Below are 27,335 nucleotides of genomic sequence, written 5' to 3' on the forward strand. Positions count from 1 at the left end.
GGTCAGCAAGTGTCAGGGTATGACCTACTGCTATAGCTAACACTTAAGACAGTGACTGCATATGCAATGGCAGGTGGACATGCACTTCTCAATTCTAAGCCAGTGTTGCTCTTTGGGTATGTTCAGGAGTTACATCTATTCAAAATACAGTTTTTCCTTTACTTTTAACTGGACAGATGTTTTTGTTATGGAGTTCTTTTTTTTTTGTGAGAAACAGTAGTTTCTAGTAAAAGACAAATGGTGTCTTAAAGAAACACAATTTTTCATAGAGGAGAATGGATATGCTGCTTGCTACAAACAGCAAAACAAATTGTCAGGAATTAAACCACATATGTGCTGTAGTTCACTGTAAGCAGAAGTACCCAAATAGCTGACCTGTTCAGACAGAGCAAAAATAAACTCATCTTTAGTGAACTAATCAACGATGTTACTATTGCTAGTTAATTTCTACGAAATTTTCTCTCCAGTTGTTTTCACTAATATAATTGAATTAATTCTTTTGTAAAGCTACACTAAAAATATATTTCTTCAATTATGGCATTAATATGTGGAAAAGTATGTTGGTTACCAGAAAAAGCAATGTAAATCATACTCTTTAAAATTTACTTCCTCAGATCTAAAGACACAGCTGCTAAGATTTTCAGCAACTAATTCCTACTGAAACCCGTAGAAATCAGGCACTTAATACTGCTTAAAATTTGACCCATGAGAACTTGCCATGGTGCAGATATAATTTTGAGGGCCAGAGTATAAAAGTTAGTCACTTTAGCATTCACTTTAACCAGATAGCCCTGGAAGAAGCAGTGACTCTGAACAGCAGAAAGAAGGTTGGAAGGAATCAGGTATGTAACTTGCTTCATTGTTGTTTTATTTCACTTTCCAACCTGAGAAAGAGCAGTTAAAATATCCCATGAAAATGCTCCAGACAATAATTGCATCCTTTCAGAAGCTCTACTATTTTAAAACGTAAGAGGAAATCATCAGTTAAAGCTTAGAAGCTGATAGAAAAATAGGGTCTGTCTCTCTTTTCACAGATGTAGAAGATCTATTTGTTACTGTTCTACGTGGATTAACTCATCTGCATTAAGCAAAACATTTATCTTGCGAGTTCCTGGTGTGGAGGCTCACACTGTCTCCTAGAATGTGCTGACAAATATCTCTGCAGAATGAAAAAGAAAGAACTTAGGGGTCTGGTGAGGAACAATCCGTGCTTGAGTAGTCAAGAGTGGAGCACTCAGTTTGCTCTCATACTTCCCAGAAATCTGCCCTGCAGAGGACAAACAGCAGCAGGTGGGAATGACTGACTAAGCACAAGGAACTTGAGTAATGTCATGTCACCTTTAGTTGGCAAAAATGGTGACTATCCCTCTCTGTTTCCTATGAGTTAATTTACTAATGTTTTTAGAAAATACTCCTTCATCTTACTAAAAGAAATAAAGTAAACTATATCCTTTTATATTCAGAAACACAACTGATGGCACAGTCAGGTTTGACTCAAAGCAGAACTGGTTTTAAAATAATATAGTTGACAAGTGCAGCAAAGAGAAAGGGCAAACAGCTTAAACTGTGGAGTAGTGGTAGCCTGTGAAAAGAGGTGCCCAGTATGGAAAGGCCTGAAGGAACCTAGTTTTGCAAGGGAAGCAAGAATCAGGACATACCAGTTCTGTTTGTAGAGATGGTGGGAAAAGGAGGCAAGGGAACATCAGGGTGAGTTGTAACACAATGTGAGAGAATAAGCATGAAGTGGGATAGCTAAATGTGGGATAGCTGTCTCAAATCTCAGCCAGATACTTACTAAAACCTGACCAAGACATTACTAAAATGTGTAAAGGAAGCTAAACCTTGGCAGGAGCTGGAAGATGTGGAGAAGTATAGCTGCTTCACTGGGCTGGCTTTGATCAATGACACTTGATCATCAATGCCAATTATTTCCTAGCAAAAGGTTGTTGTTTTTTTTCCAAGTAGTACTTGCAGATATGGGGAGCAGTAACATGGAAAATGTTTCCATATGAGTATAGCTGGTATTCTAAGCCAGTACTGCCCTTGGTGAGGATCTGTGGCTTTTCAAATCCAAGTTTCAAAGCCAGGTGTTGGAGAGCCTTCTGCACTGCCATGTTAACTGTCTTCTACTATTGGACAACTGACTGGCACAACCTACTCAAACCTCATCTCCAGTGACCGAACTGTTCAGCGAGCTTGCTGTTTATGTTCCTGTGCAGACTGGCTAACTTTGCATTGTTGTAAGGACTGGAAAAGGGAAGTGTTTGTAATCACACTGGGTGGCTCCCTCTGTGTTTGTTTTCAGCAGGCAGCTTGCCAGATGTTATCTGGTGATAACATCTACATCTGGGGTATCTACTGACATTGCTTGTCAAACTGGCTCAGATCTCAAGTGCTCCAGTCTCTGAACAACGTGATTTCTAAATACTTCTGTTAAGACCTGTGCCAGTGAGAGACAATCTCGCAGCATCAATTCATGATTTTTTAAGTGCAAGTGAAGGCAGAATTGAAGCTTAAAGCCTAACTAAAGCCAGCCTGGAGCAAATAGTGTTTAACTTATTTGCCCAAAGATACAATCCTAGTGCTATTACTTTTGCTGAATAGAAAAGCTATCCAAGTTCAAATTAGTGCTTTAAAAGAAAAATTGTAGGAAATATTAGTTTGAGGGGTGTCAGTGGGAAATATGTTTGTTGATTTGATTGGATTCAAGTGAACATTTTAAGTCCTCTCTGTTTGTTTCTCCTCAACCTCTCAATGAATTGCTTCTCTGAAGAACTTATGTCTTCTTTCAGTTGATACGTATCTCCCAGTCAGCATCAACATGCAGGGCTAATTTTCCCATTGTCAGCGCAGAGGTCTTTGTATCATATGTGAAAACCACTTCCTTTTCTTTCCCACCTGAATAGGACAAGAGAGTTTACTATTTTTCACCCTTCTGAAACGCAGTTACATATGACTCTCCAGTTTCTAATTCTGACGGTCCCTGACACTGTTAGATAGAATCGTTTAAAAAAGAAATAGAAGTAAAATCTGCCCAGCATACACATCAGAATGTGCAGTATACACATAAGAATGCAGCAGAAATGGAAAATAACTATTTCTCTTTTTTCTGATCTTTCAAACTATCGTACATGAAACTACAGTACTATTAAAGGATTCTTCTGAAAAAATAACCCTTGTTTCTACATAGGTTTTCCTCCAAGCATCCTTGACAGGTACAGGCAGAAACTCAATTTCCCCGTAAGTCCCACAGTGAAGGGACATGCTTGGAAAGCAAACAAATTATAAGCCTTTTCTTGTAGATGCTACTGCCTATCCATATGGGATCCCTCACAACTTCTAGAGATCCTCACATAATCAAGAACTCCAGAGCTTTTGAATGAGCAAGAAAACAGAAGAGTAAACTTGGTTTCATCTGAAGTTTCCTGTTCTAGACTAGGCAGATTTACATATCTGAACAAATGGGCTCTCTATGCTGTAACACTTCCATTATAGAGCTGTCAGTTTGACACCTCTAGTGAATGGCAGTAGAGCAAAGATATTTCAAAAAATTCTAGTAAAATAGCAGTCAGCTCATTACCCTTGGAACTGGCTGTCACAAATGTGGGTTTCTTTCTAAATCCCAGAACTATCACCCGTTCAACCACACATGTAGTTTGGTAATGTCCACTTTCATCTGCGCAGCTGAAAAAAGAAAATTATTCCATGTTAGTTTCAGTCCATTGGTGGAAGTTCAGTATCATTCAGAGAAAGTACTACTTTGGTCTCACCCTGGAAGTTCCCTATACTGATTTCCTTTCCTCTATTTTACCTTTCTCCTAACAGCAAGTAAAACTTCCTGTTATGGGTTTAGCTAGGCCAGCTGACAGCTGACTTCTACTGGTCAGTGGTATTGCAGACCATATTCTGATGTCATCTCAAATATAAATACAGTGTAGGGAGGTGCTTAGCTCAGTTTCATCATAGCCAAAGCAGAGACAGGACACACTGCCACTGTTCTGCTGTGCTGGGCCTTGCTGCTGTCCCACCACTATATCACATTTTGGTTTACTTTGGGGAAGTAAACATTTTATTCTCGCCCTTTTCCTTGCTAAGTGTTTTTTGAGAAGGGTTCGTGGAGTGATTTTGTAGCTGGAATAGTGAAATTTGTGTTTGGAGGGGTTCAGTTTTCTGTTGGATGAAGAAGTGAAGGAATTATTTGTTATATCTCACTTGTGTGGATGTGTGTTATATTGTAGTCTACTTTTAATTTTCCCTTTTTTTGTGTGTAAATATATACCCCAGTTTCTGTTTCAAGCTTAAGTGTCCAGGTGCTTTTTCTCCCTTTTCTCAGCTGGGGGGGAGAGGGGAGCCTTTGTTGCTTTGGTTTACACTTGGCATTTTGCCAAAGTATTCAAACCAAAACACTTCCTCCCATTGTCACCTAATTTTTCACTGCATATCAGATTTCATAAAGTTAGAAGTAAAAATGGTTGAGAAAATATTTTATGGCAAAAAGCATGGCTTTGACAAGCAGAAACATTCTGGATTTTTGCAAAACTCCTAAGTATAAATGTAAAGCTAAATTTAAGACTTTTTCAAGTAAGATGTTTCAATCTGAGACAAAATTATCTTTCATTTTTTTAAATTTTTATTGAAAAGCTCAAAAATCTCAAATCAAAACTAAACTTCTTGTAGTGAACAGAATGTTGTATCATTAATCTCAAAATGACTTTTTTCCAACTTCTAGATTTGCTTCCAATTTTGCAACACTTTTATTTCCAATCCTGTATTTTTAAGCTTTTCAGATTTCATATTCCAGATAAAGAGATTTGAAGTATACTTCTGGCTGCACTATCCAAGCTGGACTACAGTTTTGTTTTGTGTTGAATTCTGTAGCTTTAGGATGACCTCCTGCATATTTTTGAATCCTGAAGGACTGAAGAATGCCAACAGAATCACCATTTATGCACTGTACAGTTCCACTGGAACATACTTCAATGGTAAAAGTGTTATAGTGACATATTCAGTATCTCTTTTCTTACAAGCAGCTAAGGATCTCTTTGGCTTTTAGATTTTGTTGCTCAGACTTTGAAGGTTGTATCTGCTTGTGCCTCCTTTTAAGTGCTTTTTCTTATGCTAATACATGATGAAATCTGTTGATTACTTTTGGAGACTACAACGGCATATATCTGTGATTCCTAGACAGAAGCAATAAATATCTAAAATTGGAAGAAACATAGAAGATTCAAGCCCAACTCCCTGCTCCTTACAGGACTGCCTAAAATTAAATCATATGACTAAGATAATTTTCCAGATGTGCCTTGAACTGTGATAGGCTTGATGCTTTGACTACTTCCCAGGGGAACATGTTCCAGTGACCAACCACCCTCTCAATGCAGATTATGTTAGAAAAATACACCTTACAAAATACAAATAGTCCAGGTGTTGCCTACTAGTAAATCTTTCGGTTTATCGTCTTTTGTCTCTCTGATGGGCTTTACTCTTTCTAATTACTTTCTTTGTACTTGAGTAAATCTGCAGAATCTCTAATTTCATGAGACCAAAATAAAGTGAGATAACTCAGTATTTCCTGTGTTGCTGCCCTTAGACTTATGCAGAACATTGTTTATCTCTGCAGTTTTATGACAGATTCTGCACCCTCTGGGACTTCACTAAGCAGCAGATGAGACTAATACTGTTGGTGGCTTTTGTGCATAATTGCTGTTACCTGGAAGAGAGAATGTTCTTGTGGAAAGTGAACTTCCGATACAGGAACTGCTTCTTCTGGAGATACTGAAATGAATGCCCGTCATCTATGTAGAGCTCACCTATGGCACAGGCCTGTGGAACAAACCAGATAGAGCACAAATTAACAGCAGTTTCTAGTGCTGAACAATGAAACTAAAAATGTCTCACTATATGTTATGCTTCATATTGAAGGTGTGTGTTTCTCTAACAACTTGTATCCCTGGAAGGCTCAGGTACTCCAGCTCTGAGAGTGCAGGACATCCTGGTTTTGTAAATGGATGCAAGTGTCAGGTGTCACCTCATTTATCAGAAACGACAGTTGTAGGAAGTTCTCCCTCTGTGTCCAAGAAGAAGTTTGTTGCCTGCTCGTTCTCTGCTCCTTCCTCCAATGGACTAGATGAGGGCTGAAAAAGGTCAGAAAAATGTTCCACCTCTGCTATACTAAGATAGTTTCCCTTTGATGGAACATGCAGGAGCGGTGGAAGCGCTTCAACAAACAGAAGTGGAGAAGAGCCGCTGGGCACAGCGATGTAGATACCATTGTGCTGATCAAATAGGCAGCAAGGACCTACAAAGGACAGATGGAGTAGAAGACATCTTTGTGAAAAGGGAATGTTATCTCTGAGTACCTCTGTGTCCAAGGCCACGTGAAGTTCATAAGAAATATCCATCATCCATTCAGTGGATTTTCCAGCTGTGGTCTTCAGAGGTATCACAGTGCCCCCCCGCTGGAATACAGGAATCTAAGGAAAAAAACAAAGTCAGGGTAGAAAGCTCATATACTCTGATCATGTAATTTTAACATGGATCAAGGATATCTGAAGTTTGCTCTTATCAAAACTTAGAACTGAAACTTACCACAAATATATAAAGAAAATGGTTCAATTAACAATGGGAATAGTAGTAACCTTCTGTATGTGTATAAGAGAAATAATTTTTCTCGGAAGAGTCACCCTCATATCACCTCACTTTACCACCAGGACACAGAGGTGTTCCATCTAACAATAAAGGAGATGGAACTTTCTAAATAGCTATTTTAGGTTACATTTCTAGAAGAAAATTGAAATGTCACTTCTCTGATTCCGATTATCAGTAAAACAAAAGCTTTTTTTCCTGCTCAGTGGAAATAGCATTTTAAAAGGAAAACATACATTCTCTAGTGTTACTGGGATCTTCAGAGTGCCTGCATCTTCCATTCGTGTAAATTTTCTGAAATCATACCAAATCTAGAAAAAATGAAAAAATAATGAGGATGACATCTATGGCAAGATTTGTTCCCTCTGCAGATGCAGTTACTCTCCAGCTTAACCTCCTAACAACCTATTTGATGTGCAAGAGAAAGCATTTACTTTTTTAATTAAATGATCTTCTGAATGGAAAGAATAAATTCTCATTCCTGAAGCACAAAGATAATCTGATCTTTTCTATAGTTTGCATAACATCTTGTATGTCTTAAGGAAATGCAAAACAATTAAACAATTGTTGATTTTTTTAATCTAGTTCCTGAAAATGCATATTTATATTGAAGTGAAAATGGACAACAAAGTTGCTAATAACAGGTGACAAAAAAGAGCTGCACCTGAACTTCCTATGCACCACATCTGCCAGCAGGTTTAACTGCTTTAAGTGTGCCAAGCAGTTCAGTTCCTACAGAGATAGTGATAAAAATATTTTTCTTCATTTGTTTGGAGAGCCTAGTCTGTTTTTCTCCCTATACTGAGAAGAATTCTAAGTATCCTCAGGTGCTTCAGTGGGATCACAAGGCTCTGCATGGTCTCACAAACTCCCCTTTGCTGCTTACTCTCTAGAGTCTCAGGCTTTCTTTTAGGTACTATTTTCCCCAAATTAATTCCCTTCCTCCACCTTCCAGCTGCTGTAGCCAAATGCTTTTTGTAGAAATGGACCACTGTGCCATCCTGTGGATAAATACTTTAGCTCCAGAGAGGAACCGATCTCTCTACATGGCAGTCTTTGATACATATGTCCCAGGCCACTGAGTCTTGTATTTCGTTGGTAAAATTTTCCCTCCCCACATTTCCCTCTGATTTCCTTATGACCTATCCTCAAAGTTTCCTTTTTTCTATATAAAAAGTGAAGTTTAACCCAAAAAGAAATACACGAAAAAAGGAAATTGACAACTCAGCGAAGCAGTTCTATGGTGTTTGATGAGAAGCAGCAAGCCTTGAGGGAACATTTAAATTATAGGGGATACGAGATTTGTGCAGCAGCTCTCGGAAAAGCAAGAAAGTAGATATCCTGTGAGCCAAGCATGCAAGGTAATGAGGTGGAAGGAAGGGTTCAGAGTGGCACAGAAGGGCTGGCCAGCACTTGGCATGGCAGCAGTGCTCAGCAGTTACAAGATGCGGAGCTGAAAGGTTCCTTCATAAAGTACTTTTTTGGGCTGGACAACTGAGCAGTTCATATTCATCCTTACCTCCTCTGACCCTGGAAGCAGAACACTCACAGTCTTGGCCTCTTTCTCCGTGACTGGATGCACCAACAATGCATTTCCTGAAGAAAAACATAAGCATGGCTGTGGTCCTCAAGGCTGATCTCACCAGGGCAGAAACCGTGTGCTCTGGGGTTGGCAGCCTCCCATAATCAGTTTTAGGAGCTTCCTTGGGCATGCCATAAGCTTAGGTTTGCTTCCTACCTGAAAAAAAATGGCAAGTGTAGGGAGCTTATGGATGACTGACTTCAGCATCCGGCCATATTGGAGTAAACCCAATCATATTTGGGTGGTAGTTGTCTGCTACTGCCATTTATGAAGCAGACTGTGGTCTTAGCTGCCACAGTGAACTTTCATGTTTCAGGTCAAAACCAACCAAGGTTTTTCGAAGTGCTGTTAAAACTAAGTCCCTCAAGTTCTATATTCAATTACAATTCTTTTAAGTCTTGGGCAGAGTTTTTATGTTTTCTTTTTGTCATGCAACACTTTATCATCTCAAAAGTAACTCAAATTCCAGAGAATAAGGCACCTGCTTACCTAGCATGTACTCATTCTCTATGGCAAAAGTTTCTGTTTTCCCTGGAAACTCTACCCAGAGAGGCCTGTAGAAAGAAAGATAGTGGAATTTAGTTACTTTTTCCTCTCCAATCAGCTTGTTCAAGTCCTTCTGGCATTTTCAGGCTCCATTTTCTCCCTCTCTTTACCAAGTACAGTTATGAAGAACTGAAGACAGGGCAAGGTTCTCAGGAGACTTGAAGGGGTACTGGGAGTACCCAGAACAACATGCATTAAGACACTCCAACATACCTAGGACTTTACCTCCCACAGCCTCATTTTCTTCCCTCCTGCATTCTTCCTTACAAACTTGCACTACATCTACCTTCCTTTTAGCAAAGGAGAGATGAATGAGCCTTTCTACAACAGTCTACCAGCAATGCTGGCACCTGATGAGCTAGTCCCTGCAGCACAGTCCTTCCTGTTTTCAACAGCTCACTGCTGCTTCTATAGCAAGTCTCCTCCTGGACACACTTGAAGAACCTGCACCAGAAGTTAATTTTCAGTCTTTCTCAAAGAAGGGTAGTGTAATAACCATCTGATTACATAACAGGAGATGTATATTTAAAGTTTGAGAGATTATGACAATTATAGCTCATTGAGAGACAGGGTCTGGGTCACCTTCTTACTCACAGGTATCCACTTGCTTACTGCAGCCCTGATGCTCATGGGCTTGCTAACAAGACATGTTTTGCACTCTGCTTGTCTAACAGAGAAAAATATCATGTTTCCTCTCTAGTTCTGTACTACTGCACCGAGTTTAACAAAATAGAAGTGTTATTTAATATTGCGGGCAGTTTACATGACAATATAAGCTTCATTTCAAGAAAGACAGAAAACCACTGTCTGTGTCAGTGCATTCAACAGGTGCATCTTGGCCTACGTTTGTATAGACAGATACACACTCTCTGTAATGCAAATCATCTTCAAAACCCAAACCACTCCATCCTTGCCAAAAACATCTTTATGTTTTTAAAACTTAGGAGATGTATCTGCATAACAAAAAGTAAAGGTAAAGGTTGTGCAAAAAGAACAGTTCTAGGGCAACCTCAAAGACACAGAAATTAATACCAGGGAGATTACTGACATTCATCTTGCTGAAAGAATTGCAGGATTTGGTTCCACTGAGGCACATTCTTAGAGGTTAGAGAGGAGAAGAACAAAATTTATTTTCTAGTTTTGTTTCTGTTCTATATTATCAGATAATCTGCTAAGAGACACATTATAAGGAATACTGCAGCGAAGTGAGCTTTAATAACAATAATGATTAAGCAGTAACAACTATTTTCATGAGGGGCAAAATGGCATTTACAATTTTAGGGTAGCAAGTTCAGAGTCCATTAAGCACTTTTTTATGTACTGGCTGGACTACTCCATAATGTTCTTTATCATGATGGGAAGTTCGAAGTCCACAGTATTTAAAAAACATGTTTAAAGACTGTGAAGTGTTTATTGAATTAGTGTGTTCCAGGTGTCATTCAGGGAAAAAACCAAAATATAAAATTTTCCTCTGAGAACCTTAGCAAAGCTTGCAGAGTACAAGGAAATAGAATTCAGTATTATTAGAATTTTTGTGTGTGTTTTTACTTTTTAATATTCAGTTAAGTAATCACAAAAGTAATTTAAGTTCCCTTCTCCAAGTTACTTCCTGAAGATAACCACTCAATCTCCTGACCTATGTTCTTACCTCATGACTGGTTCAGCCGCTGTGTGTGCCCGATAGAACAGTGTGTATAAATAAGGCAGGAGGACGTAGCGCTCTCTAATGGCTTTCCTGATGATCTGGGTGTTCTTCTCCCCAAAGAGCCACGGTTCGCGCCGTTTGCTCTCCATGTTAGAATGACCTCTGAAGAAGGGCTGGTAGGCTCCAGCCTGATACCAGCGAACAAGTAATTCTGGTTCTGGATCTCCAATAAACCCTCCCACATCAGCTAGATATTGCGCAGACAAATAAAGACACACATTTTTGGAAATTATTCCGAAAAAGATGAAGCTCTCCTCTAACAAACTTTCCACATTTGTAAATTCATGCATTTCACAGTGTCGTCACTGTTCTGCTGGGTGTAACGAGTTATCTGTTACAGAAAATTTCAAGAGAGGTTTTGAAGGCTGAGTGCCTTTCTCAGTGAAAGAGGACTGCCACAGTGATCCTACAGAACACCATCTGAGGACTGATGCTCCAGAAGGGACATGAACACCACATAAGAGTTAGTGGAGAAATGATGGTGAGAGTCAGGTTTCAGGCTTCTGAAATGAGACTAATCTGTGGAAATGCCTGGAAATCCACTAGACTTTTGAGCTTTCCACCATCTGTAATGAAGTTTGTGTTGGGAATACAAGCTTGGTGGCATCATTTGTGCATAGTTAGAAACACATTACCTCCACAGAATGAAATCCCTGCCAAGCTGATGGTAAGAAGCATTGGGATCGATATTTTCAAGTAACTCCACTCTGCTGTGTTGTCTCCAGTCCACACTGCCCCTGGAAGTACTCAGTTTCAGAATTATGCAGGAAAACCGAGCAATTACTTGAATTTATGCTTGCAGTTAAGGAAAGAAGACAAGAATAGACATGAACTACTGGTGAATTACTGTACAATGCAACTGGTTTTTTTATACATACAAGCTCCTGAAATATGCAGTAAAAGCGGGCAGAGGTTTGTCATAGGACACAGATTGTTATTCTGCCTTTAACTTGTACCCACTGCCAGTTTTTCCTGATTTTTTTAATCAATTGCACTCTTACGAGCTCATCATGCCAGTATTTCTAAGACAGTTTCTGTACTCTCTAGACTATTACCCATCAAACTTAACAGAACAAAGCAGCACAGAAGGCATCCAGCTAGTCCTTACCATATTTCTGTGATCCAGCAAAGAAAGATCGTGTGAGGACAAATGGTCTCTCTTTCCCTGAAGAACGTCTGATGAGTCCTTCTGCAGTTGCCATTTGCTGAAAATCATGAATGTAAAATCAAGAAGACAAAGTCTTTAATTAGGCTATTTTTAGACTGCCTCTTGAGACCTTCCAAGAGAGGAAAATTAAGAGCCCACAAATAATACCTATTATTAAAGAAACAAATTCTTATTAGAATATAATTGAACAAAATATTATTAATTGTGTAGTCACAGCCAATATAATTTACATTGTTAGGGTAGACAGGCACAGATGTCACATTTTCTTGTGACTAATCACAGCTGATTTCAAATATTGCAATATTCAGCACAACAGAATCCTTGATGAAGGTTACAGAATACGCAGTACTGTGTAAAGTACCACATTAGACATACTCCATGAGAGTAACTGATCTTTGTGTCTCCAGATACTCTACCTGGTAGAATCCATAGAGGTTGTGTACTTCCCGATGCTCCCAATTATTGTGGTGCACAGCATCTTTCTGCATTGTTAGTTCTGACCCTTTGAAGACTGAAGGCTCATTCATGTCATTCCATACAAAGAGGATATTAGTGGATCCCTGTGACATAGGGTTGCAATTAGGCCACTGCTATGACTTAGTGTGTTTATCTCTAGTGGATGTTAGTAGAAACAGCAGCCAAAAAGCAAGACATGGTAATTACACTTCTGAGGTCCCTTGAAAACTGCAAGTCGTTGACCTAATCTCTCTAGAAGGCCCTTCTGGTCAAGGTAGCAGCCTGCAAGCCCACTTGATTTTTGCAATTCTTACAAACTCAGTAGGAACTTGGTACTCCTGCCTTCTGGTGACGGAAAAAGGCAGGGAAAAGAGAAATGTTAAAGAGCAATGAGTTAAAACCAGGGAAGGCCAGAGGTGAAAAGCTGGAGAAGAAAAACAGCATGGGAAATATCTACTATGCAAGTCTACTAGGAGAATGGTTTCAACAACTCTACTGCAAACCAGAACTTTGGGGCAGGGTGTGGGAAACTGGAGGTGTCCAGCAGTGGTCACCCAGACACTTTGAACACTAGGCAGGATGGTCAGAATGAAGTGACTGAGCTATGAGAGCACACTCCCACATCACTCATTATGTGCAGCTGGTTTAGATTCTGGGTCCTTAAACTGCCTGCAGTTTGTCCCTTCTACTGCTGCAACTACGTGAGCACATTCACTAGTGGCATATGGATTCCAACTGTCTAAGTGTAGACAAATCCATGGAAAAAATCCTTCTATGGTACTTCAGCTTAGCAAGATATTTTTCTCTACATTACAATAAGACAGCTACAAAAGCCAACAACTTTATTAGCCAGTATCTTTTGTCTTTTCTCCATTTTCAGACTTTCTGTGATATGTAGATCAGAGCAAATAAATACAAACCTTGTATGTTTTGAAGGCAAATTGATCTGCATACCATTTTCGCACTTCAGGATTGGTGAAATCCAGGTAGCAAGAGGAACCTGTGCATGTGGGACAGCCCAATTATTTACCTGATTTTGAGAGCATTGTCTTTTCACCTAAATACAGTGGCCTAAAGCTACAATGTTTTTCATGAGCAGCAATAATGTAGTCCCTATTGTTTCTGAAATAAAAGCTCAAGAGCAAATTCCAGGCTAACTTGGAACTCAGTACACCCCTTGCCATATCAACATATGTAGATTCTGGAGGACTGAAGCTCAGCACAATTAAAGGATGATTGCTAACAGTCTGAAACTTGTTCAGATGTGAACAGGAAGCCTGGAAAAGACAACATCCCTGGTATTTTGAGGTCAGTCAGGAAAGTGTCACTGAGAAACTGAATAACTACACCCTGCCATGCTACTTGAAGTTGTAATATGTCCTCGATTTTACCCATAATCATTTCTTTGCCAGGATTATGGGCTTCCTGTCTATAAAGAAGGGGGACAACCTGCTTTGCCTCCACCCAATGAGATCTCCTTTTGAAAAATAACATGTCAAATCACTATATTATGATTGAATCAAAGGTTCGGTGTCAGGGTTCACTTAATTTCATCCAGCCTAAATAACCTGTGCTCACTGCAACAGACCAGATTGCATTTCTGTATCCAAGACAAGTTCAGAAGAGGAATAGCTGTTCTCATCCACAAATCCAATTTTTTGAGTTCTAGCCACTGGGACTATCTGCAGATTCAATAATTGTAACAGAGGAAGTTATACAGCTGAGGCAATTAGAACATGACTATATCAAAGAAACCATAAGGTATTTGAGTTTATTAACATTTACAAAAAATGTAAGGAAGGTAAGAATTTAATTGTGCTTCCACACATCCCTATCAAACTATTCTGAAAAAAAAAATTAAAATAGACAGCTAAAATGTAGAGACAGTGTTTTTTTACCTGGCCAACAGATGCCCTCAAAATCTTGCCCATTTCTGTCTTTCACAAAATATCCCTTGTCTTTTGCCTGTGAATACAGCGTGTATGTGGGATCAACCTTAATGTGTGGATCTACAATGACGACAAGCTGACAGGATAAGAAAATAAAACCATTATTAGCATCATCTGTACTTAATAAACCAGTAAGAGCTCACTTTTGATAAAAGGCAGAAAATTATTTTACCTCAAGTAAGAAAGAGAGCTGTGTCACTAATTTTAAAAAGCAGTTACCAGTTCTTGTATGTACTGTGCTAGGCTTACGTATAGAAGCTGAATTTACAAGGAGGGCATGAACTCATGCTTACCTCTCTGAAATAAAGGACAAACACCACTGTTTCAGGTAAAAGCAAGTATCCCAACCACTAAAACCACTATGTTAAATTCACTGCTGTATTCTGTGAATGGGAAAATATCTGACTTCCATGTTCATGTGCCTGCTTAAAATCATATGTCTTAAGACATTGAAATACATTTTAGTTGGCGTAGCATACAACAGCAACAAATGTTGTATTTTGCAGTTACTTTCGGCTGCCAGTAACTGCTTTGCTGTAGAGCTGATAAAGTACTGTAGCTCCAGCTGAGAAATCATAAAACTTGACTGCTATGTTCTCCACTCCTTGACTTTTGGGAAAGATCAATAATTAAGCAATTCTACAACTTTATGATATTGTCTACATTTTAATACCTCTATAATTGTAAGGAAAATATTTTAGCTGTAAAAGCAGAAATACAGAAACACTGAGAAAAGCTGAAGCAAGCACACCAACTCCAAGGGTGAAAGCTCATGTTAGGAAGAAAAATTTTCTGCTGCTTCCATCGACAGCACTGAGCTGCTTCGTAAGATGAAGCTTCACATGAATCAAAGTTAGCCTGACATTCTGGATACACTACAAACTACGAAACAGTAAAATGGCACGAAGAACTGAATTAAACATGATAGCCTGCATGCTGCAAGCATCACCAGGTGGCAACAGAGCCTAATGCACTCTGTTGTAGTTAAGCTGTTTCCAAGTATCCGAAGGACCTAGGTTAAAGCTAGACTGGGTAGATTCACACTACAGAGAAGTATGTTCTTTCTTTCTGCTGTATTATTTACCTTGCGTTTTTTCTTCCTGAGATGTTCTTGCATCTTTCTGGGGTTCTGGAATTTCTTTTTGTCCCAAGTAAAATACCTCTTGCCATCTGTGTGTTCTATGTCCAGCCATATCACATCATAAGGAATGTCATGTGCATCAAAGCCAGCATCTACTGCCTTGACATCTTGCTCATCCTCGTAATTCCATCTGCACTGATGGTAGCCCAGAGAAAAAAGGGGGGGCAGGGCTTGAGTGCCTAGGAAGAGAATATGAATGAAGATAAGTTAATGTCCGTCAAGATTTTATCTAGAGACTCTACAAAAAGTTAACATGATTAATATGTGTCTGTGTGGAGATAGGGAATGCTGGCCCAAGTTCTTCATAGCAAAGCGACTGAACTCTTGAAATAATAAGCACTACCATGAGCTCAACAGTCAGAAAGAGCAGAGGGCTGTAATAATGCAAGAGTGAGAAGGAACTTGCTGTTCTATGATGCTGAAGTGTTATTCCTGTAACCAATAGAATTTTATTCTGTTTTTTCTCTAATAAATAAGATTCCAGATTAGCTTATCTGTCATTAATGCAAACAATTACATAGATTTTAATCAGTAGAATGCAATTTCTGTGACTACTTGAGTAGTGTAAACAGGTCCATACAGCAAATATGCCTGTATGTATGCATACAGGAAAAGGAAGCTGGGAAACTGTCCTGAGCATGCACTTCTGCTTGGTGACATCCTCTTGGAATCTGGCTACTTTTCTATTTCTGTTCAGCTGAACCACATTCTCTTCATAACATCTGTGCAGCAAACAATCATTGATAACAGACTAAAGAACTACCAGGAGCGTTTTGGTGCTTTTAATTCTCTTAAGTACACAAAGAATGTTGTTTTCATAAATGTTAGTCCTCTTTTCTCCACTTTTTTCTCTTCCTGAGCCTCTCGTTTCTTTCCTTTCCCGTATCTCCATGGGGATATGCTCCCTTCCCTAAGGGGACAGTGGACAGTTACTTAGTTTATTTCTCTAGTCTCCAGGACACATTACTCCATAACTTCAGTCTTTTCATATTAGAAGGTGGCCTTTCTTGATGGCAGTTCCAGGCCCCTGAGCCTTCCCTCTTCTTCTAAGGGTGCAGTTTCAGATAGCAGTAATTATGCTGGCTTCTCAACTAGTGCAAAGTTTGACCAGCTGCAAGTGCTAGGGAAAACAAGGATGCAGGCCTGTCTCCACAAAGCACCAGCCTTTGTGTTATACACTGTAGCTTGGGAACAAGTGCACACAGAGGGCTAGGTGAATATTAACCCACTCTTGGGTACAGCATGTTCCTTAGAGAATCTCCCAGTAAAATATGCCATACTGATTCCAATTATGTGAGTTAGTACCTGTCAGTTGTGCAAACTGCTTGAAGATATCAAAGGCAGTGGGTCCCATCAGCAGGAAAACATCAATGATCCCACTTTCTGACATCCAGCGTACATCAGTGAGAGGCACTGCTCTCTGCTTAGCAGTCTCTGCAGCAGATCCTGATTGCATGTGCTTTGAAGGAAATCAAAGTAAAACTCGATCTCTCTCACTCTCAAACTTTTATTCAATGAAGGCGCAAAGACAGAAACACACAAAATTCACTAACACGTACCTTGCAGATATTAGAAATACACACTGAATGTTTCTTATATGTCCTTCACAAATCCTTTACCTTGCACACTGCTTATACAAAGTAGAGGAATAGTTAATAAGAAAAAATGGGTAATGAGGGGCAAAATAATGAAACATTTTCTGTAATTAAAGATGATGTATTTTCTATAGGATCTTTGAGTCGTATCTATATGATAAGTAAAAAGAAAATTAATAATTTTAACCACATAATGCAGTGCTAGAATAAAGCAAGATTTTCTTTTTCCTTCTTTCAATTTTAACAGAGTACATCTTTGTGTTTCAAGAGTTTAACTGAGTTTCTTTCCCAAACACTCTATGTTTCTCGAAGGTCAATTACATTCCATGGAAGAATGAGCCACCTTAGCAGAAATGTGTGGCAATACCAAGAATTTAAAAACCCAGAAAAATTCCTCAAATCCAAGAGATTGTCAAGGTTTTCGTCCACCATTTTTCCTGCCTGCTGCATACACTTGTGTAGATTTTTTCTGCATATTTCCTGTCTACCTCCTCCTGTATACCTGTTAATATACAAGATCTATAACTTAACTCTTGGAAGGAATCATATCTTTGTTCTTTTCAGTGTCTTAATACAACAAATGTAGCAGTAGGGAGGACAGGAGAAAGAGACTGAAAACTCTTCATTAGGGAGCAAAAGATAAATCTCCAATAATGTTGTTACATTCCTGTTGGCCCTGCCCTGAAGTGTTTTCTTTGGTTATCAAATTCTGAGGAAAGTGAATAACTCTCACCTCAGCTACTGCCTTTGTACTAATATCCACCAGCGTTTCTGAAGAGTTCAGCCAGAAGACCCCTGAAGTTCTGTTAGGCTTGTGTGCTAGGAGAAGGGGCACTGAACCATAAATGCCTATTTTGTCATGTATCTTGTGGCCGAAGATATCCAAATTATAAAGCCGGTAGGCATCACCATCACTAGGACAAACAAACAGATGTGCTTGTTACAGGTAAGCATCCTGCACTAGGCTGATTTTAACTGTATTGCCATTTCACTAAACTTGGTGAATACTCAGTAAGCATTCTGTATTATGGCCTTTTGTATGGCATCCAGAGCTGAAATATGGACAGCCTAGATTACTGCTTCTTTGCTTTGGTCCTCTCTATCTGAATCAAACAAGATTTTTGATGCCAGTGAGACTACTGTTTGTTTGCTCTAAATCCTAAAATGTGATTTCTGAACTCTCCCATCCTCTCATGGAGTTGACTTTTTAATGAGTTCTGCTAAAACATGACTACATCCTGAAGTTCAGAAAAAACTGCATGGAAAGTTGAGGGAGAACAGAAGGGGCTAATTATGAAATCGCAGAGTGGAAAGGTAAAGCAGAACAACTTACTCCATGTGGTCAGTAGCTACAATTCAGTTTGCTGTATCATTAAACTAAAATATACACTATATGATATACATATCTCAAGCTGTTGTCTACTTTAAATTACTAACACAATATTATAACTCTCCTCTACAAAAAAACATCCCCCGCTGCATTCACTAGCAATCTGACACATTCACCTGGTGTTTTTGAGAAGAAGTGTTTCTGTATGTTGTGGTATTCCATAAACGTGGTCATACCCATGTAAAGAGAAGTCCACACCTACAGAACTGGGACCTGTGGAAATAAAATTAAAAGGGAAGAACACAAAGCTCCATTCTCAGGCTTATCTGAAAGCAACAGAGCAGAGCAACCTAACTGGATAAAACAACTGAAAGTAGGTTTTAACATTTCAATAATTAACTCTTTCATACTTCTTTTCAACTTCACTTCCATTATTAATTCTGTTCTGCAAAGGTAATGTTTTAAATAGATTTAATTGTATTTATTCTGATTTTGAACTTCTCAAGAAGATAAAAATGAATCATTTTAACAGAAAAAAAAATTCAACCAAATCCATGTAATCAAGGGTTACTTCTTCGTTGTGTAGTGAAATGGCTTAAAATTATCTCCTGTTTCTATCCCAGTACCTAAAAGCCAAACTTTGCAGCACAGTGGACTTCAGAGTCCCAGTTGCCTGTTTTCCACTGCTCTTCTCTTCAGCCTCAGACAGCAGAGTAGCATGCACAGGAGTCCCTGCCAGAGATATCGTCTCGTCACATTATGGAATCCAGGGCAACTTTTGGCAGTTGACCTGAGATCCTGTAGACTGACAGGCAGCGGCTTCAGGATCAGAACCTGACCACATGGACTTTATTCCTCCAACACAGAAAAAACCATGATGCTGGCCTCATACATCAGATACAGCATAAACAACAAAGGCAACAGCTTCCTGCCCACTGTGTCTTGGCTGTGAACTGAAGAAGTTTCTGTCAGCAAAAGGAATCGCTTTCAGACTTCCCTCTCCCTACTGCAACTGCTGGGTAGTGCTGGTTGCTATAGAAGTCTGCATGACAGTGGTAATAGACAAAGCTAACCAACTTAATTAATACAGAATACAACGAGACAGACAGCAGACGGTCATACATTTTGGTAATTGAAAATTTAATTGTATTTGAGCTACCACTCTCATGTGTCTCTAACCTTCTCTTTATCTCCTAAGATTGCTCAGTATTTTCTTTTGTAGTCCCCACTTACAAAGAGTTTCTTTATGCCAAATACTAATGCTTAGATATCATGATTTCTGATATGTCATGAGAATAAACTACAGGTGAAATCAATGTTATGTACTAATACTAAAAAAAAAAGGAAGTTAAAAAGTATATAATGTGTTATATACATTATAATGTATTATATACATTATATACATGTACAGTCAGACAACACAGATAGTGTTATACTATGTCATAAATGGCACATAATAAGTTGATGAAATGGGTCACATTGAATGTGTTCCCTCCTGAGCAGAAATCTAATGAATATTTCCAGTCCTTTTGTCAAATTTGTTCCCCATCACTGATTTCTGATTAAAACAAAGTTGACAACTGAAAAGCAGGAGTGAGTGAGACATTGATAAATATTAAGCAGATAAACAGAAAGCAGACAGATATATACAGATACATGAATGAACACAGGTTTATACAAAGCAGTACAGCTGTTTTCAGAACGGGACTGAGACTTACCATGAGCTTTGATGTCTAAGAAATTGCCAAATTTCTCTTGCCAGAGACCTATATCCTCTTGTTTTTCCTGCACAAACAGAAATAGCTAAGCCTAGCAAATGCAACTGCTCACATCATGTATTTCTAAGCAAAATATGCTTTTTCACATGAGATTTATAGATTGTTAACTGCTTTTTTGCCAAATATGGTTAATACAAATAAATCCAAAACACAATTCAGATTCTGCTGCAGGAATTCACAGTGACAAACTGATGTGCACACACTGCACATATGCTGCCTGCTACAGCATAGAAGTAATATCTGAGGTCTTGGATAGAATCATAGAATGATAGACTAGGACATTTTCGAAGGAGCCTCAAAATATCATCTTGTTCACCCTTTAATAGGAAATAAAGCCTTGAGGAGATTATCTACCACCCTGTTCACATAAATCTTGAAGACCTCCAGTGATAGGGACTATACCATGTCCCTGGAGATGTTGTTCCAGTGAGTAATTATTCTCACTGTAAAAAATGCATTTCTTCTGGATGTTGAATACATTTATGAAATGAAAAACTTCATGGATAAAACCAACCAGGAAAATCCATACAAACAGAAACCAACCCAATCCCCCAAACAGTCAAGGTCAGACAACAAAAAAAACCTCTCCAGATCCTCTGAAGTCCTGTGTGTGTAACTGACACTTTTAGTCTCCTTGTGTCCTGTCATTCATTGTCCAAGAATTTTCACTTTTTGTAGTGTAGTTTTCTTTTCTAAATTCATCCTAGAATAAGTAGACGTGGCCTCTTGCAGCTCTGTGACTTCCCTGGCTGAACTCAGAGCTCAGACATAAATACGCTGAAGGTAAAGAGCTCCTGCCATTTATAACAGGATAGTGGTATAAGCAGCCATCTGCTTTACAGAAGGCTAAAATTATATCATGGACATAACTCAGCCTCCTGGGAAAACTGCTATGTGCCTCTGTGCACTGCCAGGACCTGATCTTTTTTCAGAGAGACTCTTACTTCAGTTTTAAGCCAGCACATATGTGGAGGCGTGTTTTCTGACTGTTACAAAAAGGGTCTTGTTCTTTTGAAACTCATTTTGCAATAAACAGGGAATTTGAAAATGACCAAATATCACCATAAAACCCCCTTTTATATATCTACTCCAAACCAAATAGAGAACAAAAGAGAAAAAAAAATTAATAAAAAGGCAATAGAGAAAACCATTTTTGTGCAAGATCTACCTGACTGATGCCTTCTACAGACTTGGTAGAACACATAAACTATAACTCAACTAAGAATTTGCAAAATATCTCAGTGGGTATACTAGGCGCGTTTTGAATTTCACTGGAAAGTGGTGAGACTGTATTTGTTAACATAGTACTGGGTGAAGTGAACATATGATTTTAATTCTTTTTTTTACAAAATAATCATGCTGCAATTGCAGTAAGTAGGAATTACCTTACAGTAATCACTTGCTGCCTCCTCATTTTGTGCTGTAGGTTTTCTAGTGAAAACAAATAGATATAAATAATCAATTTATTGTTAATGTAAGCAAGGATTTCAAGCAGAAAATTCAAATAGCACTATGCATTGCCTTATACATTATGTACGAGTTTTGGTGCTTGACTATTCTGAAAATTGATCTCATAGCCGAGAGCTCCAACTTGCAAACCATTTTAATATTCAATACTTTAAAATAACCTTCACTCAGTATTCAAGTTAGGTTCATTTCTTGGCCTTTCATGTTTGTTTCTATGTATGTCAGCATTTTACCCTTGCAGAAGATCGTCACTTCTTTATCATTCTGTTAAGGGCTGTGAATTACAATTTTTGATATAACGCTCTGTAAGAGACATGCTTGCTATGCTTTTTCTAGTTATGTCCTGGACTGTGGTTTCTCATCCTTCCAGTACTTTGCAGTGTGACTGACTTGTACAATCCTGCAGCTATATGTTGAAAGAAACTTGATTTCAAGAGCTTATAAAGTGAATAAAACTTACCTAAAGAGTAAGTTAAGTGATAAAAAAGATGAAACTAATAACCTCATCAACTACCATGACTCATTCCGAAGAAATAGAAGGGATACTTTAGTGTTTTACAGAACTGGCCATTAAATTAGGTTTGCATTCTGCACATGGCTGCTGCAAGGGATTAAAAGTATGCACCTAGTCGATCTAGAATTTGTTTGTTAAAACTTCACCATATACTTACTGTACTTATGAAGTAAAAGACATTTCAATGTGTAAGAGCTTTCAAAAACTGCAATTTCATAGAAGTGTTTATCTTCAGCTACAGCACAAGCAGTACAGATGATGATACAATAGCCAGATACTGTACCTATCACTGGGAGGTGGCTGAAGGTGCTCAAAATATAACAACCCGTTGGAATTCATGCTCATTACAGTCTCATCCTTGGACTGCAGCTCAACCTGGAAGGGGTTTGCTTTGACTAGAAGTCTGTAGTCCTCATTAACACTTGACAGTGCCAAAATACCTGCCTCCTTGTGGGATATGAAGAGTCTGGCAAATGAAAAGCAAGGAGAGCAAAGTGTGAAATCCACTGTAACTAAGTAACAATTTGAAACAAAAGATGGACTAAGAGTATCTGCATACATTACACAAACATCAAGGCTAAAATTGAGGCAAAGAATGCTGTGGTCAGGGTTCACTGCACAGTGCAACAAGTGGCTACAGAACTGCTGTGAAAACTATCCAGAGCTTGCATTCCTTTCACATTAACAGGTAATGCCCTATGTAAAAAACAATGCATTGTAACAAGTAGGCTATTTTCTGATTGGGTCAAATAGCCTCAAGTTTCTTTTGTGTATGAAAAAACTTCCTCCGGCATATTGAACATGAATTTTTGAAAGTAAATTAGACACATGCATTTTTGTTTTTTCTTCCTGTAACAACTTTGTATTGTAGAGAGAGAATGGTACTGTAGCATAAATGAGGGACAGAGGAAAACACTTGCAATTGAAGCTTTATAAGTTACGAAGGTGCTAAATCATCTTCCCATCACTTACCTCTGGGTGGTAGGTTCCTTTATAAGAACATCAGGAACTTTGTATCTTGCTCTGAGTGGAGATGCCTCATCAATTTTAAGCCTGAAAATATTGCCATCTATTTCATAAATTTCTACTTGTAGAAGAACCTGGGAGCAAACAAACAGATAAACTGGTAGGGATAAAAAAATACCAACTTATTTTTCAACGCGACATCATCAAGCGCTTACTGTCTGGAAAAAAACAAACCTACCTGCTGTCTGATTTAATGTTCTTTGGCACTGTTGAGTAAAAATCATCATCCATATGAATTTACACCAGCTAACTCTACTTCACCCCTTTGAAGAAGCCAGGCTTTTTAAGTGGACTTTTTATCTTCAACTTAGTATGTGCCACACAGGTGCATTTTTGCAGCCTAGTCCCCACAAACAGTATGGAAAACGGCAGTAGTGTACTCTAAGCTCAAAGCTGGTACAATTTCACTACTATGCTGTCAGTGTAGGAGTTGTATAATCCTGAGACATGGACTCTTTGCAAAAACATCAGTGCTCTGTCTTCACGAGTATGCACAGTGCTGACATGGATCAACTGTATCAGAAAGACACCTAAAGAGAATGTGCTAATACAGCCCTACTCACTGTAACTTGCTATTTTATAGTCCAGCGATATGGGAAGTCATTGCATTCTAGCTCATACAAAATTGCTCACTTTTCTTCAACAGAGGATCCTAACACCACAAGTCTGATTTTCTTCTGGATTCACTTGGAGTTCCAGGCACTGCTCCCTAAGAAATACTTTATGCTATCTTTGTATAAACCCCCAGATAGTCTAGAAAGCCAGAGTCTTCAGTCTTTCATATTCCTTAAAATCTAAACAAAAAATAGATTCCTTTTCTGTGCTGACTGCAAATAAGGTCAGGATTAATAAGAGAGGCAGAAAATACCTCTATGCAGAGTATTTACATAGTGGGATGCTTAGAGCACAGAAGTGAGTCTAGTTCCAAACTCCCATAATCTGAACATGAGTTACCTTGCCTGTTCCCTAGGTCAATGTGCCAGCTGCTATGCTGTTAAATTAGAGAAACAGAAGATCCCCCTCTTCTTGTTTGTCATCTTGAATGCAAAGATGACTTCTTTTTCCCAATAAACTGCCTTTGAGCAAACACAGGAATACAAAGGTATGATTAGGCAGTGCCAGAATATATATCCTCTTATTCCATTATAGAAAAAGAATTTATTTTGAAACAGTGGAGAAAAGTCTGAATTAAAAACACTCTTCAGCTAAAAAGAGTTAATATTCAGATTTTCCATAAAACCATTAATTTTTTTAACTTCCTTAAAATACCTTTTCCCCTTTCACAGCCTCAAGCTGTCAAATAAATACTGACCAGTAAGGTCATACTTAGGCTGATAGTTTGCATTGTATCTCATATATCTATCACTGAGGAATCTCAAACCCTGGAAACAGTATCAGTCTTGTTGATAATATTCACTGTTCTTTCTGTTAGCACCTGTGGTAGTTTGGGCTTTAGTTTTAGCTAGGCCTCAGTTTAGCAGGTCCAGACAGTCTGATGTAGATTACAGGGGACAAGCATCACCTGACTTAAGCAACTAAAATGATATTATGGTATTACGCTAGGTGGAATCTCACCTTATTCTCCTCATAAATAATTTGGAATTTGACGTTTTCATCACTTAATATCACTGAATCCAACAATGCTCGATACGAGGATTTTCCAGGATGTAGAAGTTTCTGACGCCTGTCAAGACAGAAAATTATTTTTGGTTGCCTTAATTCTTGTAGTTTGTTACACAGAGGGACATAATAGTGGTAGAAATGTCTACTTAATAATTTTTTCCTGGAATTTTTTCCAATACAATTATCACCTTCAAGTTAAGGTGGAAAAAAGGGAATATAGTTCTGAGCACACATAAATGTTTATGAATGAGATGTTGAGGTGTTTGGTCACCCATCACCACTCTATAGATTTTTTAAAAAAAATAGTAGTTTTAATTCAAGTATCTTAGCCGTACAGTTACATTGTTGTTCTTTCACTGATCCCAGAAATTTCAGCTCAGTAATCTGTTTTTCATTTTCTATCACCTATCTCCACAACCCCAGTGAATAGCTTTTGCATTCTGTGGTGATGAAGCAGCACGTTTGTAATTTGTAACCTCTTGAATATATACTGAGAAAATTCTTTCTCAGCAAGTCCGCTGACTACAGAGTTTTGACTACAGCTTTTGGCTCTGATAATATTTTTAGGACAGATGCCCTGAGACCAAGGCTCTTTCAACTGTTTGTAGAAAGCTCCTTGGCAAGCCCAGGTTTTATGAACTATTTGAAGATAAGTGTCTTGGAGGCTACCTTAAAGAGAAGCTTCTTCATTACTAAACTGATTTCATTTCCTTGCAAACAGGAACACAAATGTGAGCAATCAGTTAAAGGATTTCTTTGAAAAGCACAGCAAAGGCAGGATCTGGTACTTACCAATGTGTACCAAACTCCTCCTGAGAAATTAGAGGTGTTTTGTTAAAAGGTGACAAATGTTGGTGTGAAAAGAAGCCATACTTCCACTGGCAAAATGTTTTTTGTTTTCTGAACATAATTTCCTCCAGAACAGAAATGAGTATCTGAGACCGTAACTGAGTACATCAGTGACTAATTGATACAAAACTGGAAAATCATTCTTTTCAGTCAGGCAGGACAGGATAGAAGACAACGGAGGATGGGAGGAAAAAAGCTTGAGGAGAAGTATGACAGGCAGAAATGTGATGAGAAAGATGACTTGGCATAAGGTTAGCTTCTAGAGAATAGTGAGCTGGAATTCAGATATAGCTGAATTCTGGCCAATGTGTTTGATCAACAGGACTGTAATCACATATACTATTGTCACAGACTAATGGTTTCTATTGAGTGTTTTGCTGTTTTGAATTACAGATAGTCAAAAACCATCCGCACCAAGAAAACAACCTGTATCTGAGTGGACCTATAGTTAAGATATTGCTGGGGCTTTGATGAGAGGACTGATTCTTTTGAATTTTAAAAGAAGTCATTTTGGATGTAAGATTACACCTTTTAAATATGGTGATTATTGCTTGCTGACAGGTGAGCAGAATGGCTGTCTTGGAAAGATAAATCCCGAAAGTAGCAGATGTGCTGTGATTAAAAATCAATGTGTAACAACTTCCTGTATCTTTTAATATTACTAGTTTAAAAATAACCACCACTGTACACTACAATTATCCTTACCTGTAAAACGCAATCTGGTTGCATTTCTTAAAGGTGCTTTTGTCCACAGCCTCATCTTGGACACTAGACAGAGGAGATAAAGAAAATGTTTAAATGTGTTCACCAAACACCTGCTGAATGATGAGATGCCAGGGGCCCTCCTGACAAGCAGTCAGGATTAAAGACAATGCAGAAAACTCTGGTCCAACATAAAATGTGTTGAACTTTAAACTACTCTGTTACAGGAAGAATTTCTTATATGTTAAGTTCCATGATGAACCATTTCCTTTTAAACTTTGAAATTTTGAGAAACAACTGAATCTAGGCCTAACGGAACTGAATTTCAGCATGACTGAATTCTTGGGGTTTGCATTTTGAAGCCAGACCTCTCTTTGCAGTCATTACAGTTTATTACATTTTTGTACTAAGAATGAAGAAACAGGCAGGACTGGCAAAAAAGAAACCTTGAACCTTTCTCTTTTACCTTCAGTGGGGATTGAAGAGGAAGGGAGGCTCCTGATGGCCATGCTGACAGCTCTATGGCAGCTCTAGGCTTGGGGTAACTTTTAGATCTACTAGATATCAGCAAATTTTTGGCTTGCCTCAGTAAATGGGCTGCCAGTAGTGTCTATCATCAAAATATTTCCCAGATCATGCTGAGTTCAGGCACAAATGGAAGAGGATAGCTCCATCAAAGTACTGCTGCTTACTTTTTAGTTACATACATGCAACACAGAAGATCCAGACGGCAGACAGTGAGACTCAGTCACAATTACAAGTCTTGGATTATTACTGGAGATCTCACATTAACCATATACTTAGATAATTTATCTCTTCTCGGTTTTGCCTGAAGACACATACATCTTTTCGGGTTTTGCTGCAGGTCCGTGGGACTTTGTCGCCACATTTAAAGCCCTGCAGCCCGTCTGGCTTCCCGTGGTGCAGCCCGAACCATCCCCGCCCGCTGTGCCGCTCTGCGGCGCGGGACACGGGGCGGCTCTGCCGGGCAGGGCGGCGGGGACGGCACCGCCGCGGCCCCTCGCCCGCCCCTCACCCCCGACCCCCTGCTGGGGCCGGGCCCGCTCCCCGCGGAAACCGGCGAAGCCAGCCCGGCACACCGGGAGCGAGGAGAGGGTCAGCCACGGAGCCCCTGCCAGGCAGCGTTACCTGACTTCCCCCGGTGTGGCCGCCTCCATTGCGGGGCCGCCCCGAGAGACCCCCGCGGAGAGCAGGGGTGACAGCCGAGGAACACGCCTGCCCGAGCCGGCGAGTGACAC

General features: G+C 39.1%; 1 protein-coding gene across 1 annotated transcript; it reads right to left on the reverse strand.

Moving 5' to 3' along the window:
• Positions 1–682: 682 nt before the first annotated feature.
• On the reverse strand, positions 683–27,323 carry GANC (glucosidase alpha, neutral C). The gene is made up of 24 exons (XM_071558337.1): positions 27,226–27,323; positions 26,080–26,142; positions 24,478–24,586; positions 22,849–22,976; positions 22,160–22,342; positions 21,281–21,326; positions 19,836–19,902; positions 18,294–18,390; positions 17,521–17,701; positions 16,498–16,651; positions 15,136–15,371; positions 14,001–14,127; positions 13,023–13,102; positions 12,063–12,206; positions 11,587–11,683; positions 11,114–11,215; positions 10,422–10,665; positions 8,717–8,781; positions 8,165–8,241; positions 6,882–6,956; positions 6,360–6,473; positions 5,711–5,823; positions 3,581–3,684; positions 683–2,898 (listed from the first exon to the last, which is right to left on the reverse strand). Exons 1-24 carry the CDS (start codon positions 27,252–27,254, stop codon positions 2,789–2,791), a joined length of 2,745 nt encoding a protein of 914 aa, XP_071414438.1. The 5' UTR covers positions 27,255–27,323; the 3' UTR covers positions 683–2,788.
• Between the last annotated feature and the right edge of the window lie 12 nt (positions 27,324–27,335).

Source organism: Pithys albifrons, chromosome 6 (assembly GCF_047495875.1).
Source record: "Pithys albifrons albifrons isolate INPA30051 chromosome 6, PitAlb_v1, whole genome shotgun sequence".
Lineage (NCBI taxonomy): Eukaryota > Metazoa > Chordata > Aves > Passeriformes > Thamnophilidae > Pithys > Pithys albifrons.

Excerpts from the sequence above, each read along its gene's own strand:
- GANC (XM_071558337.1), bottom strand. The coding sequence starts at position 27,254 with ATGGAGGCGGCCACACCGGGGGAAGTCAG. Across the intron at positions 22,977-24,477 it reads TTATTTATGAGGAGAATAAG|GTTCTTCTACAAGTAGAAAT; the intron begins GTGAGATTCCAC and ends GTTTGCTCCCAG. Across the intron at positions 18,391-19,835 it reads CTTAGACATCAAAGCTCATG|GTCCCAGTTCTGTAGGTGTG; the intron begins GTAAGTCTCAGT and ends TTATTTCCACAG.